At 35.9% G+C, this 17311-nt stretch overlaps 1 protein-coding gene across 1 annotated transcript in view; it reads right to left on the bottom strand.

The window, feature by feature from the left end:
* LOC150082229 (uncharacterized) overlaps positions 1–17311 on the bottom strand; it is a 193010-nt gene that overhangs the window by 35703 nt on the left and 139996 nt on the right. Inside the window, exon 6 of the mRNA XM_090380454.1 lies at positions 3812–3915. Coding sequence (XP_090236580.1) covers positions 3812–3915 — 104 coding nt within the window. The remainder of the gene's footprint in view (positions 1–3811; positions 3916–17311) is intronic.

Genomic DNA, 17311 nt, shown 5'->3' on the forward strand with positions numbered 1-17311 from the left:
GGAGCATTAGCAACTAAGGCCATATTGCTCCGGGGATATGCGGTGGTCATCCCCTGGCCTTTCCGCATCCTCCGTATTTGGTGGCTCACGGGCTGCTCACGTGGGACTGAGTCAAATGCTTTGTTAAAATCTAAATAAACAATGTTGAAATTATTCCCTAAATCCAGCTCATGATTTATCCTGTAAAAACAGCTAACAAGATTTGTTAAACATGATTTTCCCTTTATAAAACCCTGCTGTGTATCTTTCAGAATTCCATTTTTATCTAAATGATTCTGAATTCCACCCTTGATTTTCCCTACTACTGAAGTTAGACTGACCAGTCAGTAATTTCCCACTGCACTCTTAGAACTGCCTTTATATTCAGAAAATGATAGCTGAAATGGCTATCATATCTTTTACAAAGTCCTTTGCACAGCTACTCTGCCACTCATTTATTGCAAGATGCACAACTGTCCAGTAAGCAAATAATTTGCTGCTGACATGACCAAGGATTACTTAAGACTTTCAATATTAAGATATACAAATGTCATGAACTTCAGTTCTGACCACAATATGTAGTCCAGCAGACATAGACTGTCTCCCAGAAGGATATTCAAAAGAAGTGATGATATAAAGACATGGCATGAAAATCAAGTTTATGATAGCAACTTTATGTGTAAGGGCTGAACCCTGTAGAGAGGTATAATAGCCATCACGGAATGTAGTTTGATAAAAGAGATTTATGCTCTAAAATGTCTGCAAAGTATATTTTTGCAGAATATTTCAACTCTGCAACCATCATGGCCACACCTAGCCAAACCATTGATGCAGGACAATGAGACTCCTCCTTCTCCTTGAAGCTGTGGGTATATTCTTTATCATTTTGTGGTTTAAAATTTTCTTGAATAGTGGACATTTTCTCATCTGTAAAAAGGAGAAGTCCATTTACCTGTTTTTTCCCATACCAATTCAGCTGTTATTTTCACTATAACCTACAGCTTTCATTCAGAGCAAGAGTTAATATATGCCCCATTCTCCCACATATAGCAGAAATCTCTAGATCTTAGTTAATCATGACCTAGTTATGGTAATGTTCTCATTACCATACCTTGCTCTGTACATTGTCATAACAACTGCACTAATTTCTTTATCAATTCACTCCTGTTAAACTATACAGAGAGCAAAACAATTTCTAATAATTATTTTGATATGCATAAAATATTTATGGTGTGGTAAATGTATAATGAAGTTATATTATAACCACTATTTAAAATAAATATTACAGTGAAGCACGTAAGACTCTGTGGTTTTCAACTGGAGTGCCGCAACAACATTCCAGGGGTGCTACATAATTTGGGTTTAAGTTACTTAAACTTTTTTTTTTTTTTTTTAAATTTATATGTTTATTTCATTATAAAAAGGTGTACAGTATCTTTTTAACTTCATGGTGATCTATAATTGATGTTTACTTAGTACCTCTATATAAAGAATAAAATTATTGCCACACGAGAAATGTTGGATAACTTACGCAGAAAATTAGTTTCCCGATATGGCACTCTAGCACTGCTCGCTCGGTAAACAGACTGTAAGTGTTATCGGTCTGGAGCAAAGTTGAGAATGATATACTGATTGACAGGTAGGCGTGGCAAATGATGTGCTGATTGGTATGCAAACAATGACATCAATTTAGTATCACTCAGAAGCGCTAATGGTAACTTGCCCTAACGAACGCTTTCCATAATGGTTAAAAAAGGTCAGGTTACCTCCACTTGAATCCCATGGGAGCTTGAACCCCTCCCAAAATGGAGGGGTAACCTAACCTTTTTTTTTTCTTTAGAATCATGGGTGGATTACCCCCAGGGGCTCACATCTGGTGAGTATGGGCTTGGCACACCCAGGGTCCTGAGCCGGATATCATCATTTTTCCCTTACTTGGTGATTCCTTTCTACTTCTCTCTCTCTCTCTCTCTCTCTCTCTCTCTCTCTCTCTCTCTCTCTCTCTCTCTCTCTCTCTCTCTCTCAGGGAAATTTTTTTTTGGCTGGTGCAGCATAAGCCTCAGGCTTCCTTGCACCATATGGCTAATAATAATAATAATAAAATAATAATAAATTGTTTATTAACAAAATATATATTTTTTATTACTGTATTTTTATTTTTAAAGATACTCGTGTGGATACACACGTATCATAACGTCAATCAACATCTCAATAGCTTTTCACTATATATATATATATATATAAAGAATCTTTCTTTTCCTATTATTTTCTAACCTAACGTAACTTCAGAGCAAGTTACGAAATATAAGGAACCCTTTTCTATTATTTCCTAACCTACCATTTAAGGTCAGATTATGAAATATAATGAAAAATAAAGAAACCTTTTCCTTTTTTCGTAACCAAACCTAAATCAACGATATAATAAAAACACTTATGAACTCCAAAAATCTGCTTTTAATAATGAGAAAAAACCATAATGAAGAACATAAAAATGAACAGAACGAAACTTTTATTAATTTAGTTTTCATCAAAAAATCAACCAACGTTTTATTTTCCTTACAAATTTCTTCTATTTTTAAAAGATTCATCGCTACTATTACCTGTTTACCGTTCATCACAAAACTATTATGCACCGTTCTTTACTCATAAATACACATAATGCCAACCAATGACTACACAGTATAGCTTGTCATCTGTCATGCCCACCACCAATCATTTCATTGTTTGCCACGCCCACCTGTCAATCAATATATCCTTCTCGATTTCAGCTCCAGACCGATAACACCTACCGTCTGTTTACTGCTAGAGTCCAGTGTCGGGAAACTAATTTTCTGCGTAAGTTATCCGACATTTCTCGTTGCTCTCATGTTGGCTTTCTTTACCTTAGTCAAATTATTATATACTGTATATATATAATTTGTATTATGAAATGCAATTTTTATAATTATATTATTGTAATAACTATCATATAACATATATATTTTTTTAATATTAGATATATATATATATATATATATGTGTGTGTATACACACACACACACACACACACACACACACAGAGAGAGAGAAAAAAAATCGGATGTAACAGGCAGAAAATTGAGTAGGGATGCTGCAAAATAAAATAAATTACTTAGGGGTGCCGTTATTAAAAATAGGTTGAAAACAACTGGACTACATAGTCTTATCTTTTCAGAATTGTAAAATATTCCACTATTAAATACTAGATGGCATAAAATAGGGAACAGTATATCCTTAGCAGTTCAATCATTAATAACAGGTACATTTCAAAATGTGTGCAAGTGAAGGGAACAAATATGGAGGAATTGCAGTCTACTCACTGTGTTGAAATAGAAAAAAAAATATATTTTTGGAACTCACTGCTTGCTTGGACAACCTTTGGTACTTTGTGATACATGCTTTCATGTTCTGGACTTGTGAACTACAATGTCAAAAGATTTGTCATTAGCCTTTCATGGATGAGTATTTTGTTAATGGTTTGCACATATAAGATCAATCTTTCAAACCCAGCACTTTGGCAGGTTTAGGAGTTATTGAAACACTATGTCCTTGGTTATTTCAGATGCAGGTACCTTGTAACTGCCAACAAGATAGGGTCCCAGGAGATGAAGTCCATCTTTGTTCCATTATATATTTCAACTGTATTTAGTAATTTATCTTTTGTGCCACAAAGGAAACAAGGCCATCTCAGCAAACAATATATTACTTCGTAAGTAATTCCAAAAATCATAAACCTTAGTTAGTGTAATGTGAGCAGCATAGGTACGTGAAAAGTAGAAATATATACCACAGAAGTTTAAATAAATAAAATTACTTGTTCAGGATGCCAACTGGTCACCACAGTAGGCGATTTATTATTCCTACACAGATTATTATCAGGACTAGGAAATGTTGAGCCCATCACCAATTTATAAGAATCTGAAAGAAAACATCAGTGTTTGGGAATAAATTGTTCCTGATTTATAGTTATATTAATCAATTACTAAATTCTATAGCATTGTTTTCAGAAAAATTTCAAAACAGCACAAAAAAAAAAAAGAAAGGAAACACCCCTATTGTCTATCCATGTGCAATGCATGTATAACAATACCCTCATCAAACGAGAAAAAAAAAAAAAAAAAAAATCTTGTTTATACCATCTCTACTACTACATTGAACACAAAATAAAATAAACCAGCATTAATAAATAAAGTACTAAAATAATATATAAATAAAATAAAAGGTAAACACAGAGATGTTAAAAATCATGAGAAGTTTTTAAAGAGAATTTTTTAAACCAAGAGAATATTTTGAAATTAACATAAAAAAATAGCTCTGAAAGCTTCATGGTTTTTAATTGTTCTTATCACTTATGTTTTATCTGCATTTTTTTTATAGTCAGCACTTTGTTTTAAAGCTGGCTTATGGTATTTTGTAGCTGGCAGAAACAAGAATTTTTCATTTTTATTTAAATAAAATGAAACAAAAATGATTTTTTATATATATTTTTATATAAAAATATATTTCTGTTCAATTAAATACAAATATATCATGTCACAATCCAAAAAAAACCCCACAGGGAATCGTAATATCCGTCATGCTCTAGCATAAATATGCTAAGTGCACCATTTAGGATGAAGTGGTACACTTTTACCAAGCTGTTAATTTCTAGGCTATTATTTTACTCTACTTTACATGGATACAGGTGGAATTCAATATAACAATATACACTTGAGTACAGAAGATTAAAGGAGACACTGCTTACCTTTTGCTTATATGACATCCTTTTTTGTTTTGACATGAGTTTGTTCCATTGCTTTATCCCAAAATTCATTCATGGAGTATTTAAAAAGTTGTTGAATCTTGCTTCTTTTTTTTTTTTTTTTTTTTATTCCACTTTTTTGGAAGAATATATAAAAGGAAGATTTATTTTGAGAAAGGAATAAAGAAAATGTAAAACATAGTTTAGAGATAGAGGATTTAAACTAACTGTGGTGTTTTTTTAATATTAAATTTCTTATTGCATGTTTATGGATATCAGCATCATATTGTGTTGAATATTTTTGGACTCTCAAATTATATGTTTTGGGTCCAAAATTATAAAGAAAAAGTCCAAAGCTCAACAATTAACTACATACAATTGTTAGAATCTGAGAATTTTATTGGAATTTTTACTATGTACAGTGGGGCTCCAACATCCAATGGTAATTCATTCAACAAAACCCATTGTATGTTGAAAATATTGTAAGTTGAAACCAATAATACATTGGTTTCCTGTAATTCGTTCCCCAACAACACATAAAATAGGTATTTCTTGCATGTTATACTTCATTTTTACATTGCAAATGAGGTTTTTTTTTTTTTATAAAGATTTAATAAATAGTCATAAAATATCTTAAAAAAAAAAAAAAAAAGACTTGAAGTGCAGAGCTTATGAAATCAATGGTGGCATAGTGGTGGTGGGACTATATTTCAAGTGTACACAACTTTTCAGTCTTTTGTTGCTACTGGCAAATAAACTGTCCAAATGGACTGATTTTGATGACTGTTTTGTAGCTTCCTAAAGTCCAGTGTTACTCTCCATAATTTTCTCCAACTCTTGTAGCTCCTCTGTTGTTAGCTCATGCCCACGAGCATCAATAAGTCCTCCACATCCTCTTCACCAACATCCATACCCACTGATTTACCAAGAGTGACAATATCATTTGTCAAAGCACCATCATCTTCAAATCCATCGTTGTTATTATTATTATTAGCTAAATGGTGCAAGGAAGCCTGAGGCTCATGCTGCACCAGCCAAAAAAAAAATTCCCACGTTACCCTGAGAGACAGAGAGACAAAAGTCAGAGAGAATCGCCAAGAAAGAGAAGAATGATGATATCCAGCTCAGGACCCTAGGTGTGCAAAGCCCATACTCACCAAATGTGAGCCCCTGGGGATAATGAATAATTAAAGGCCAGATCTTTTTCCAGGCTGAATTTAAGCACCTGGTGGAAACATCATTCCAAGAACTTACAATCAGCCTCACACAGTTCAGCATGTTGAACTTCGACCTCCAAAAATCTGAGGGTGAGAGCATTTTCACCAGAGGCCACTGCAAAGCAACTTGCAAACATTTTCATATTTTCTTGTAGATTTTCTTGAAGTTTACAATCACTTGCTGGTTTGGTTGAAGAAGAGGAGTGGTGTTGGGTGGCAAAAATTTGACTTGAACAAAGTCAAATTGTACCTGAAGAGATTGAACAAGGTTGGGATCATGGCCTGGCACATTATCCAGTAGGAGCAGTGCCTTCACAGGAAGATTATTTTTTTCTCAAGAAAGCTCTTCACTGAAGGGAAAAAAAAACTCAAGCTCCCATTCATTGAAGACATATTCTGTAACCAGGCCTTCTTGTTTACTGTGCCAAAATACTCCCAGCATGCATTTGTCAACTTTTATTGTTGTTTAAATACCATGGGGGTATAGAGTGATACACAAGCAAAGGCTTCAGCTTAAAATCTCAAGAGGCATTGGCACCCAACAGAAGAGTGAGCTTATCTTTTATAGGCTTATGCCCAGGTAAAATAGCCTCATCCTTATTGATGTACGTGTTCCTGGGCATTCACTTCCAGAAGAGGCCAATTTTGTAAATGTTAAAAACCTGCTGGGGAAGATAATCCTCCTGATCAACTAACTCTTGGAATTAAATTTTAAAAGTCTCAGCTGCTTTATTATCAGCACTGCTGGATGCCTCCCCATGCCTTTCAACACTTGATATTTACCCCTTTTTTTTTTTTTTTTTTAAGTACTCGAACCAGTCTCTGCTGGCTTTAAAGTCTTCAAAGTGCACAGTACTGCCACTGGTTGATGGAGCTTGAAGTTTCAGATTATCATAGATCTGAAACAGTCATACGAGTGATTGATGTTCCTTGCTATATATCAAAGCCATTGATACCTGCAAATATCATTGGTCCTTAAAATAAAAGATCATATGGATGGTATATCGGTTCCTGAGATTATCGCATGTCAATGTCATCTTAAGTAGAGGCCCTACTGTATTTAAGAAAGGCATATTTTTTTGTAGGAGTATAAATGGCATAGAAAAGAACACTAAATTGCATAAATTATCATGTGAATTTACTGGAAGATTAATAAATTACGTAAAGAGGATGCCTAACATTTTTGGAGCTGCCTTGCTCTTTTCTTCTGAGGTTTAAATTTTTAGAGGATTGTTATTGTTTATTAGTCATTGGCACATCACCTTCTGTGGCTATAATACATCTTATGAGAGGTGCATTACAGCCACAGAAACTGATAAACCACTTTTCTAAGAGATTAGTTACCAGTTGCAGAAAAGCAGATAACCCTTACAATTCATTTTATCTTGTGTATTATGCTGTTATCTAATAGAATGGTAACCCTAGTCTGCTAGATAACTTTGAATATTTTTGAAGGTGTATGTAATAGAAAAATAGATTTGAATTCAGTGTTAAAATCACTAAGGATCATCTGTTTTCATTCGTGTGGCAAAACCCTTGTTCATCATCATCAGCCATTTTCAATCCACTGCAGGATGAAGGCCTCTCCAGCAACTTTCCAGTTCCTTCTGCTTTGTGAAATGGCCATCCATTTACTACCCACAAACCCATGAATTTCATCAATCCATCTCCACCATTGTCTTCCAGGTTTTCTTCTAGCTCCTCTTGGGTACCATTCTGTTATTTTCTTAGTCCATCTGTCATCATGTCTTTGAGCTATGTGTCCTGCCCAAGACCATTTTAGTTCTTTAGTTTTGATAACAATGTCCTTTACTTGAGTTTGCTGCCTAATCCATGTGTTTCTCTTCATATCTAACAGTCTGATTCCCAATATAATTCGTTCCATTCTTCGCTGTGTGGTTCTCAGCTTCTCTTCCATTCTTTTGGTGAGTGCCCAAGTTTCACTTCCATAAGTCATTGTGGGAAGTATACATTGGTTCATTATTTTACATATCAGACAAATTGGGATATTGCTCCTCAGTATGTGACTATATTTCCTGAATGCTATCCATCCAAAGTTTATTCTTCTCTTGACTTCCAGCCATTTATCATTATTACAGTTAATAGCTTGTCCTAGATAAGTATATGACTCCACCTTTTCAATTGCTGCTCCTTCAATCATTATATCCCTTTCTTGTTCATTTCTTGGCATACTTGTTCATCATTACTTTTGTCTTAGCCATATTCATCTTTAGTCCAAAATCCTTACTAACTCTGCATAACTGATTAAGATTTTCTTCAGTTCTTTGGGATCGTGGCTTATGACCACAATGTCATCTGCAAATCATAAATGGTTTAGGTACTCTCCATTCACACTGACTCCTTTCTGTGACCAGTCTAATCTTCTGAAAGCTTCCTCAAGGGCAGCAGTAAACAACTTCGGAGATATTGTGCCTCCTTGTCGAACTCCTTTCTCAATTTTAAATTTGCTACTGTCTTTGTCTAGTCTGATAAAGGAGGTAGCGTTCTCATATATTTTCTTCAAAATCATAATATATGGGGTATACATGCCTTGTCTTTTCAGTGCCCGAAACATTGCCTTATGCTGTATGGAGTCAAATGCCTTTTCATAATCCACAAACGGCAAGCATAATGCTGTTTTATATTCATTTGCTTTCTCCATTAGCTGTGATATTACGTGAAGGTGATTCACAGTTGAGAATCCTGTCCATATTGCCAGCTTGCTCTCTTGGTTGATTCTCATCAAGTATTCTTTCTAATCTGCTAGTAATGACCCTTGTGAACAACTTGTAGATGTGGGATAACAAGCTAATTGGTCTATAATTTCCAATTTATGATTTATCTCCTTTCTTATGCAGCAAAACTATGATTGCACACCTTTTCTAATGCATTTTGTGAAGAGTCTTGCCAGTTTTTGTGTCATGTCTCTTCCTCCCAATTTTAACAACTCTACAGTAACTTCATCTTCCCCTGGAGCTTTCTGATTCTTCAATGCATGTTCTACCTCATCAGGAAGAATATCGGGTATGCCACATGTGTTACTAATTTGCGATCCATCTTCCCCACTGCTGGCATCATTCCCTCGCTCCTTGTATAATTTTCTATAGTAGTCTTATGCTATTTGAATTATGCCTTCTCTGTTATTTATAAGTATGCAATCGCTATTCTTCAGTTTCAGTATTATTTGTCTTTCTGTATTACTGCTCATGGCTGCTGATTTAAGTCCTTTGTTTTCCCTTAATGCCCGTTCTACTTTTCTTGTGTTAAATCTTCTTATGTCCTCTTTGAGTCTCTTTCTAATGGCTTTGCATAACTCAGTATACTCAATTTTCTCCTTGTCAGTGTTCATCTTACTCTTCATTTGTTGCCTTCAGTTCATCATGACAAGTGTTTCTTGACTAATTTTTTCTTCTTTTGAATTTCTTTTTACCTATAGGTTTCTTGGGCTTTATCACTTTCAGAAAGTTGTAATATTCCTTGTCTATTTTTGGTCCTGAGCAGTCTGCAGAAGCTCAAACTTGTTCTTAAGTTCCAGTACATACTGCTGTTTCTCCTCTTCCGTTATCTCAAAGACCTTCGTATTATTTACTCAAGTCAGTTTTTTCCTTTCTTTTCTTACATCTATATCAAGTGTGCATCTTTCCATTCTGTTATCACTTCCAACATTTACCTTGTTCAGGATGGTAACATCATTCACGATATATCTTCTGTTAGTGAAGATGAAGTCAATTTCATTAGTTTGTTAATCCATTTGGACTCTTCCGTGTCCACTTCCTGTTCACCCCTTTCTTGAAAAAAAAAAGTGTTCATTACTGACAATCTTCGAGATTCTGCATATTCCACAAGTCTTTCACCTCTTTTATTTCTTTCACCAATTCCAAAATTTCCTATAGTTTCCCTTTCTGCACTGTTTTGTCTTTTTCCAACTTTAGCATTGAAGTCCCCCATAATAATAATAATAGTGTAGTGGGTTTTCTCCTCATCTACAAGACTCAATTTCAGTGTACATTTCTTCAACCTCTTCATCATCATGGCTCGATGTTGGTGCATAAATCATTATAACCTTTAGTTTGTACCTCTTAGAAATCTTGAGTATTAGTCTTGACACCCTTGGTGATGTACTTTTGAATTCCAAAATGTTGTTTTTTTATATCTTGGACTAGAAAGCCAACTCAACCTTCGCTCCTTTCACTGTTTCCATTGGTGTACAGCAGATTTCCACTTGATAAACTTATAAGTGATTCATTTCTTCTTCTTGTTTCAGCCAAACCGATGATATTCCAATTCACATTTTCTAATTCCTTTTCCAGCTCTAATATCCTATCTTCACCAATGAGCGACCTTACATTTAAACAGTGTTATTAATTATTAGGAGAAAAAATATTGCAAGTTTTGTGTTGGATGCTAATCAATCTACAAAATAGGATCGAATAATTACAAGACTGAATTTTATTTAAACAAATAAAATATTTATATTAACTAAACATGAATTTTTAAAAATAATGGCCAAGGTTATTTTTAAAAAAAATAATCTTGGCTATTTACCATTTTCCCCTATCAGTTATATAATTTAAAAAAGTTTCTTAAAACATTCTCTTTTAAAAGTTCCTTGATTGAGTTTATTCTAGCTCCATAACTAACTGCAATTTTAATAAAAAACTTCTCTGTAACAAGCTCTTTATTTTCTGAAAAAATAAAAATTTCATAGCTCAAGGTCATCATCATCACATGTACACTCACCTGGTGCGTTTCCTGGTGCAAGAGGCGCAACAATGCAATTTAGCTATTTCGACTTATTTAGCCTTTCCTGCTGAGATCCAGCAGGAAAGTTTACCATCCCTAGCCCCGTGGAGGCAGGTAGCTACTACCCTTTAATTTTTTAGCTATTTACACAATTTTATTTAAGATCTGATTGCTCTGATCAGAACCATTATCAAAACTCAAACAATTTGCACCATATTTACATCTGTATACATATTTGCAACTTATGTATAACAATATACAGAGCTAAAAACAACATTTACATTATATGACTATATGCACCATATTTACATTTTATATACACTATTTGCACCATATTTACATCAATTATCATATACACAAAACTGTACATTTGCAATGACAAGCAGTTGCTACACAAAACTAACTTCCACTAACATGTGGGAATACTCTTATTTACAGTAGTGCTCCAAGCACTACTGTAAATAAGAGTATATAAGTAAATACTTACTTATATACAACTATACAATTTACACAAGCTTAAACTGAGACTGAGAACTGCGAAAAGCAGCACACATCGGGGGAGACCGGCAGTCAGAAGGAACCCAACACTGTCTGTTGAGCGGCAGGAGATCTGACCTAAAGAGAACTGTACCAGAGTAAGTGCTTATGGAGCTGTTCCATAAGCAACTTTGCTTTTTATCACGTCTAGGTAACTTTTGTAGATAGGGCAATCCCTACTACGCACTGAGTGGTCAGTAGTACCTCCGCGCTTAAAACAGTTCGCACAGGTAGGCTTCTCAGCCTTCTTAGGGCAGTCCCTCTGAAAGTGTCCTCACCAGCACAGTGGCCACATACAGCTTTGGCTTTACAGCTTCTTGCTTGATGCCCAAAGGCAAAGCACTTAAAACATTTGACTGTAAGAAAAATGTCACGAACCTTGTACGACGACCAGTGAAGGAACACTCTGCCGTTCTTGATCAGAATGTTCCAGAATCCAGTTTTTGGTATCTTTGTTTATAACCTTTGCAATAGACCAGACAACAACACTTGCCTGGAATTGAGCTCTATCAATCCCATGAGAACTGAAGTTCCGTTCGAACATCTCAGATAGGAAATCAACTTTTTACTTCTGGATCAACGTCGTATATAATTAGGCGCTTGCCTAACTTTTTAGGGACTTCAGTTTTCATTCCCTTTGCTTTAATTGTTTCACAGTTTAAAATCTTTTGAGCATCTTCTTTACTGGCTACTTCCAGCACAACTCCAGTGTCCTTGATAGTTCTCAAACGACGAACATTGACACTCTTAAGAACAGGCTTTACAGTCTGTAAAACAACTTGTTTCACATCCTCACTGGTCTTTAGAGAATCTGTGTTAGCCTTTATCAACACTGCGTGCACTTCCGCCTTCTCAGGTGGTAAGCTCGTCTGGTTTCACACTACGTCTGCGTACGAAGTAGGCACTACGTTGACTGAGGACTGACTCATCTTCAACATCGCCTTGAGCGACTGGTTCTCGGCATATACATCTATAGTCTTTGCTTCCAGTTGGTCCCACATGTTAAGGATTTTATACATCGCTCGCTCTATTTACTTTGTTCGAGTCATTGAACATATAATCGTGGAGCTGTTTGCGAACGTCCTTCAATTGCTTGAAGTTTTCCTGTGGATCTCCGTCCTCATCGGAGGAGTCCTCTCTGAGCCACTTCGCGGTAGTTCTCTGCACCGACTCGATAACTGACGAGTCGTTGGAAGTTTCTTCTTCCATATAGCATGCACAGTCAAAAACTGGATCATCGCACACCGGAACGTCCATCTCCTCACAAGATAACTTAATCAGGCTTAGCTTAGCACGTGGCTGAGCTGCTGTCAGTTCTTTAGACATTTTGCAACACAAAATAAACAGTTTATGATAACACAATATTCGTACCCAAGAGTCCCACACTACACAATCTCTTTAGACTAACCAAGTCCGTTAGTCAAGGCCTATTTAGACAACCAGGACTCGCCTGGTCGCCCACCCCGGACTGCGTGAAAGTAAGGCCAACCAGATAGCAGTAGTCACTGCACAATAAAACAAGAAGTCTTTTGTGGAAGCACTAAGATTACTATAATAAACACTAGATCAAAGCAATAAGAACACTTTGCACCCAGACCGCCAAAATGGTACCGGGGCTGCTCAAGGTCAGGCGAATATGGAGGATATTGTAAGACAGTTTCATACTTAATTTCTTTCAGTCCATACTTTGACCAACATCTCAAGAATAACTGAAGCCACTGTAGTCGTTATCCATTTCTTTACTTCTGACAAAATCAGTAGATAGTGAAAGCACAGAAAGACTCCTTTATGTCATAACCCAAAGGAAAAAGTCCAGGGTAGTGAGGATGGGTGAATGGGATGGCTAAGTGATAGGGCATCCCAGCAACTTCAATGCACCATGAAAATGTGAAGGTGCTCCATCTTTGTAAGTTATGTGATTCATAACCCTATATAAAAGAAAAGTAATGAGTCACTCAGCCTTACAGATATATATCAAGTCAAACACCAGCAATTTGGTGATACTGTTTCATAGTCCATATAACTGAACTGTTTCAGTCTATTCATTGTAGAGAATACAAAGTCCAAAAACTCAAACACTTTTGCTAACACCTAAATGCAAGGGAACTTGTTCAATGTGCCGTAACTTTAGTAATGTTGAAAAAAAAAAAAAAAAAATCAACATCTCCAACATTTCAAAAATTCGTACATAATGGTTGAAAATTAAGTCTAGAATTGTTGCCAAAAACAAACACATTTGTGCTAAGCTGTCAATCAGAACAAATCTTAAAATTTTATAAAAAGCTTATTCATGTACTTCCCAGATATTGACTGCAACTCGTGCATTGGTCACTCACACACTAGCAAGACTTTTGTGGATTTATTGGATGATTGTTTTCTGCAGCAGCATGTTTGAGAGGCAACCAGAGAGGGTAATCAGCACTGACCATTTGTGTATTAAGAATTTGCAGATAAAGGAACCACTAGGTGGCAGTGATCACAGTGTACTGATGTGGGATTTACTTAAAGATATACAGTAGACTCGATTTTCCGGGATAGGTAGTAAAAAAAATCCCGGATAATCAATTTTCCGGTTAATTCAAAAATACATAAGTCCCCGACATATGTAAGAGATACGTTCCAAGACCTCTTACATAAGTCGAGTTTTACGTAAGTCGGGAATGACTAATAACATATTGCTACTATATTATTATTGACAAATCTGAATTCTGCGCAATACTTGTTAATCTTAATGTTTGACCATTTTCATACATCTTTATTATTTTAATTTTCTGATCCAAATTGATTACTTTCCTTTTGTTGGTAAATTTACTAGTACCGCTATCACTTATTCTCTTAGCCGGCACCATGATAACAGTCAAGATGAAATTTTCTGTAAAGAACATCACAGGGTTAAGGCGAAAACTATCACTCCACACGAGCTCACATTTTACTAAAGAACATTTCTGGAGGTCACTACCATAAAACAATAAAAACAATTTGCACTTTTTGGTTTATTGGGCTTTTCTGTTAGTGCATCTAATTATAAACGGGTAGTAAACTTGATCTTATTGCATCTGCGATAATACCGATAGCTGGAATTCTTTGGGTTTTTACATTATGGTGAAATGTGTCCCCTTCACTGAAATCTTCAGTCACATAAAAAAAAATTTAAGAATCTTCTCTTCTTTCCTATTTTTTTTGCTCGTTACTCTGTATCTCACTTGTGCAATTTGTGCGTGCCGTGATTGTCATTATTGATTGCTTATTATTTTTTTTGTTTGTTTTAAATTTTACAATCCTAAAAAAAAAAAAAAATAGGGTGAAAAAAAAATTTACGCAAGACCGAAATTGCATAAGTCAGGAACTTGCTGTATCTATTGAAAAATGTTCAGCAACCTACGCAAAAAGTATGGCGATAGATAAAATACGAAAAAACTTACCACGCACTACTTGCGTGCAATGTTACCTCTAATTTTTCTTATAGCTGCACGGTGCGGAAATGCACTTGAGTAAAAAATTTTCAGACAAGCTTAAATATGTGCAATATTTTTACAAATTGTTTTAATTATAAGTAGGGACATACGTAATAATAAAAAAAATGTTAACAATAAATTTACACTTTACAGTTATTTATTTTTCTTGGAATTTTTCTCTTCTGTTCTTTGTAGACATTATGTTTATGGTTGCACCATTAACTAAATGCAATTTGATTCTCATAAGTCACTTAAATGATCTTCATGTATTCTATTTCGATTTTTTGTTTTAGCATTAGTAGAGGCATATGATGCAAGAAAGCAAGCTTATTCAGCATCAGCCAAAAAAAAAAAAAAACCCTCTCCCATTTCACCCCTCCGTTCGTTCGAAATACCTGTCCAGTTGAGCTTTAAATTTGTTTAGGCTATCAACTTCAACAACAAGTGATGGAAGTCGGTTCCACCAACCAACCACCCGCTGGCCAAAGGCAAATTTCCGCACATCTATCCGACATCCGTCCTTCCTCAATTTGAATTTATGCCCTCTGAGGTGATTATTCTGAGAAAGATGAAGAATCCCATTGGCATTGAGCATGCTCAAACCATTCAAAGCCTTATACACCTCTATCAGATCACCTCGCCGGTGCCTAGTCTCCAGACTCTGTAATTTGCAAAACTTAAGCCTTTCTTCGTAAGAGCAACCCTTTGTTCCATTTACTAATCTTGTTGCCCTTCTCTGTACCCGTTCCAGCAGCTCTACATCCTTCTTGAAATGAGGCCACCAGACCTGTATACAGTACTCAAGATGTGGCCTAACCATTGCCTTATACAAGGGAATAATCACCTCCTTATCCCTGCTAGAAAAATTCCTGTATATCATTGACAAGACACCATGAGCTACTCTTGCAGCTCATCTGCACTGCTCAGAGAACTTCATATCTGCCTGCACAATTACCCCCAGGTCCTTTTCATTCTCCACCACTGTCAGTGTAGTACCGCAGAGTTGATACATTGCTCTGGGGTTACTGTTACCCATATGTAGTACTTTACATTTGTCAATGTTAAACTTCATTTGCCACCTCTCAGCCCATCTGTTCAACCTTTCCAGATCCTGTTGCAGCAGCATAGCGTCAGTAGTGTCCTGAACGACCCTGCCAACCTTTGTATCATCTGCAAACTTAGACATTAAACTTGATATCCCATCATCAATATCATTCATAAACACCGAAAACAACAATGGACCCAACACTGAACCTTGAGGAACTCCACTAATAACATTAGTCCACGTTGAGCAGTGTCCATTGATTACCACTCTCTGTCTTCTGCCACTCAACCATCCCCTTATCCATAGCAGCAATTTGCCTCCAATGCCACACTGCTCCAATTTGTGCAGCAGTCTACCATGTGCAACAGTATCAAAAGCCTTTCTAAGATCCAAATATATAATATCAAAGTTATTCCCTGCATCCAGTTCTTTTGTGACTACATCATAGTATCCAATCAAATTGGTCAGGCAAGACCTGCCCTTAACAAAACCATGCTGCGTCTGAGCTATAACTGAATTCTTGTCTAGATGATCCTGCAGTGCTTCTTTAACCAGTGCCTCCATTAATTTACCTGGAACAGAAGTTAAACTAACAGGTCTATAATTACTTGTGTCAGTCTTTGATCCTCCTTTGTGAATTGGGGTTACATTTGCACATCTCCAGTCTATGGGTACCTCCTCTGAGTCCAAAGAAGCTCTCATAATTATGGCTAGGGGTTTTGCATACTTCCTTTGCTGCCTCCTTTAATATAACTGGATAGATCCCATCCACCCCAGGTGCCTTTTTTATGTTTATCCTCAACAATCTCTCCTCCACTTTCCTCTCAGTTATTACAAAATCATCCAGCTCACTGCCAATGTTTACTTTACCTACATCATTCTCCTTCCTGAATAACTCCTCATGCGTGAATGTAGATGCAAAATACTCGTTTAGATTGTTAGCCACCTGAGCAGGATCCTCAACTGTTGAACCATCAATATCCAGTGGACCAATCCGATTCATCCCCTTCCCTCTCGAGCTCAAGTATGTAAAGAACTCCTCTCCGTTCCTTTTCGCATCCCCCGCCAAGGACCTCCCGCAGCCCGCCCCTGCCCGCCCAATCTCCCCCGCGACCCGGCCACAGACCAACCTATATCCACCACAATTGAATTCATAGTGCTAAATCCTCGCACAATCTGTACTTGATGCTTGAAATGTTCCCATAATATCATAGAGAATGGATATGTTACAAAATTCTAAATTTGTAAGTACAAAATTTAAAGTGTCACTGAAAGTTTTAAAATGTTCCGCTTTAGTTTTTTCAGCAATTATAAATTTTAATTCCAAATATTCTTCTGATGTTTTATAAATAACATCACTTTCATTATTTGTAATAAATCGTGAATATTTTTTTGCAAGGTGTATCACATTAAGTTTCCCAAAGTCAAAATTATTGCTTTCATTTGTGATAGCATTAATATCAAATACTTTTCAATCGTTTAATTCATCATCAGGAAATCTGTTATCTAAGTGATCACATACACGTTTGATAAACTGAATTATAGCTGCAGCATCAACATCACTTTGAATTTTTGA

The sequence above is a fragment of the Mastigoproctus giganteus genome, chromosome 8 (assembly GCF_048544385.1).
Source record: "Mastigoproctus giganteus isolate SK-2022 chromosome 8, ASM4854438v1, whole genome shotgun sequence".
Lineage (NCBI taxonomy): Eukaryota > Metazoa > Arthropoda > Arachnida > Uropygi > Thelyphonidae > Mastigoproctus > Mastigoproctus giganteus.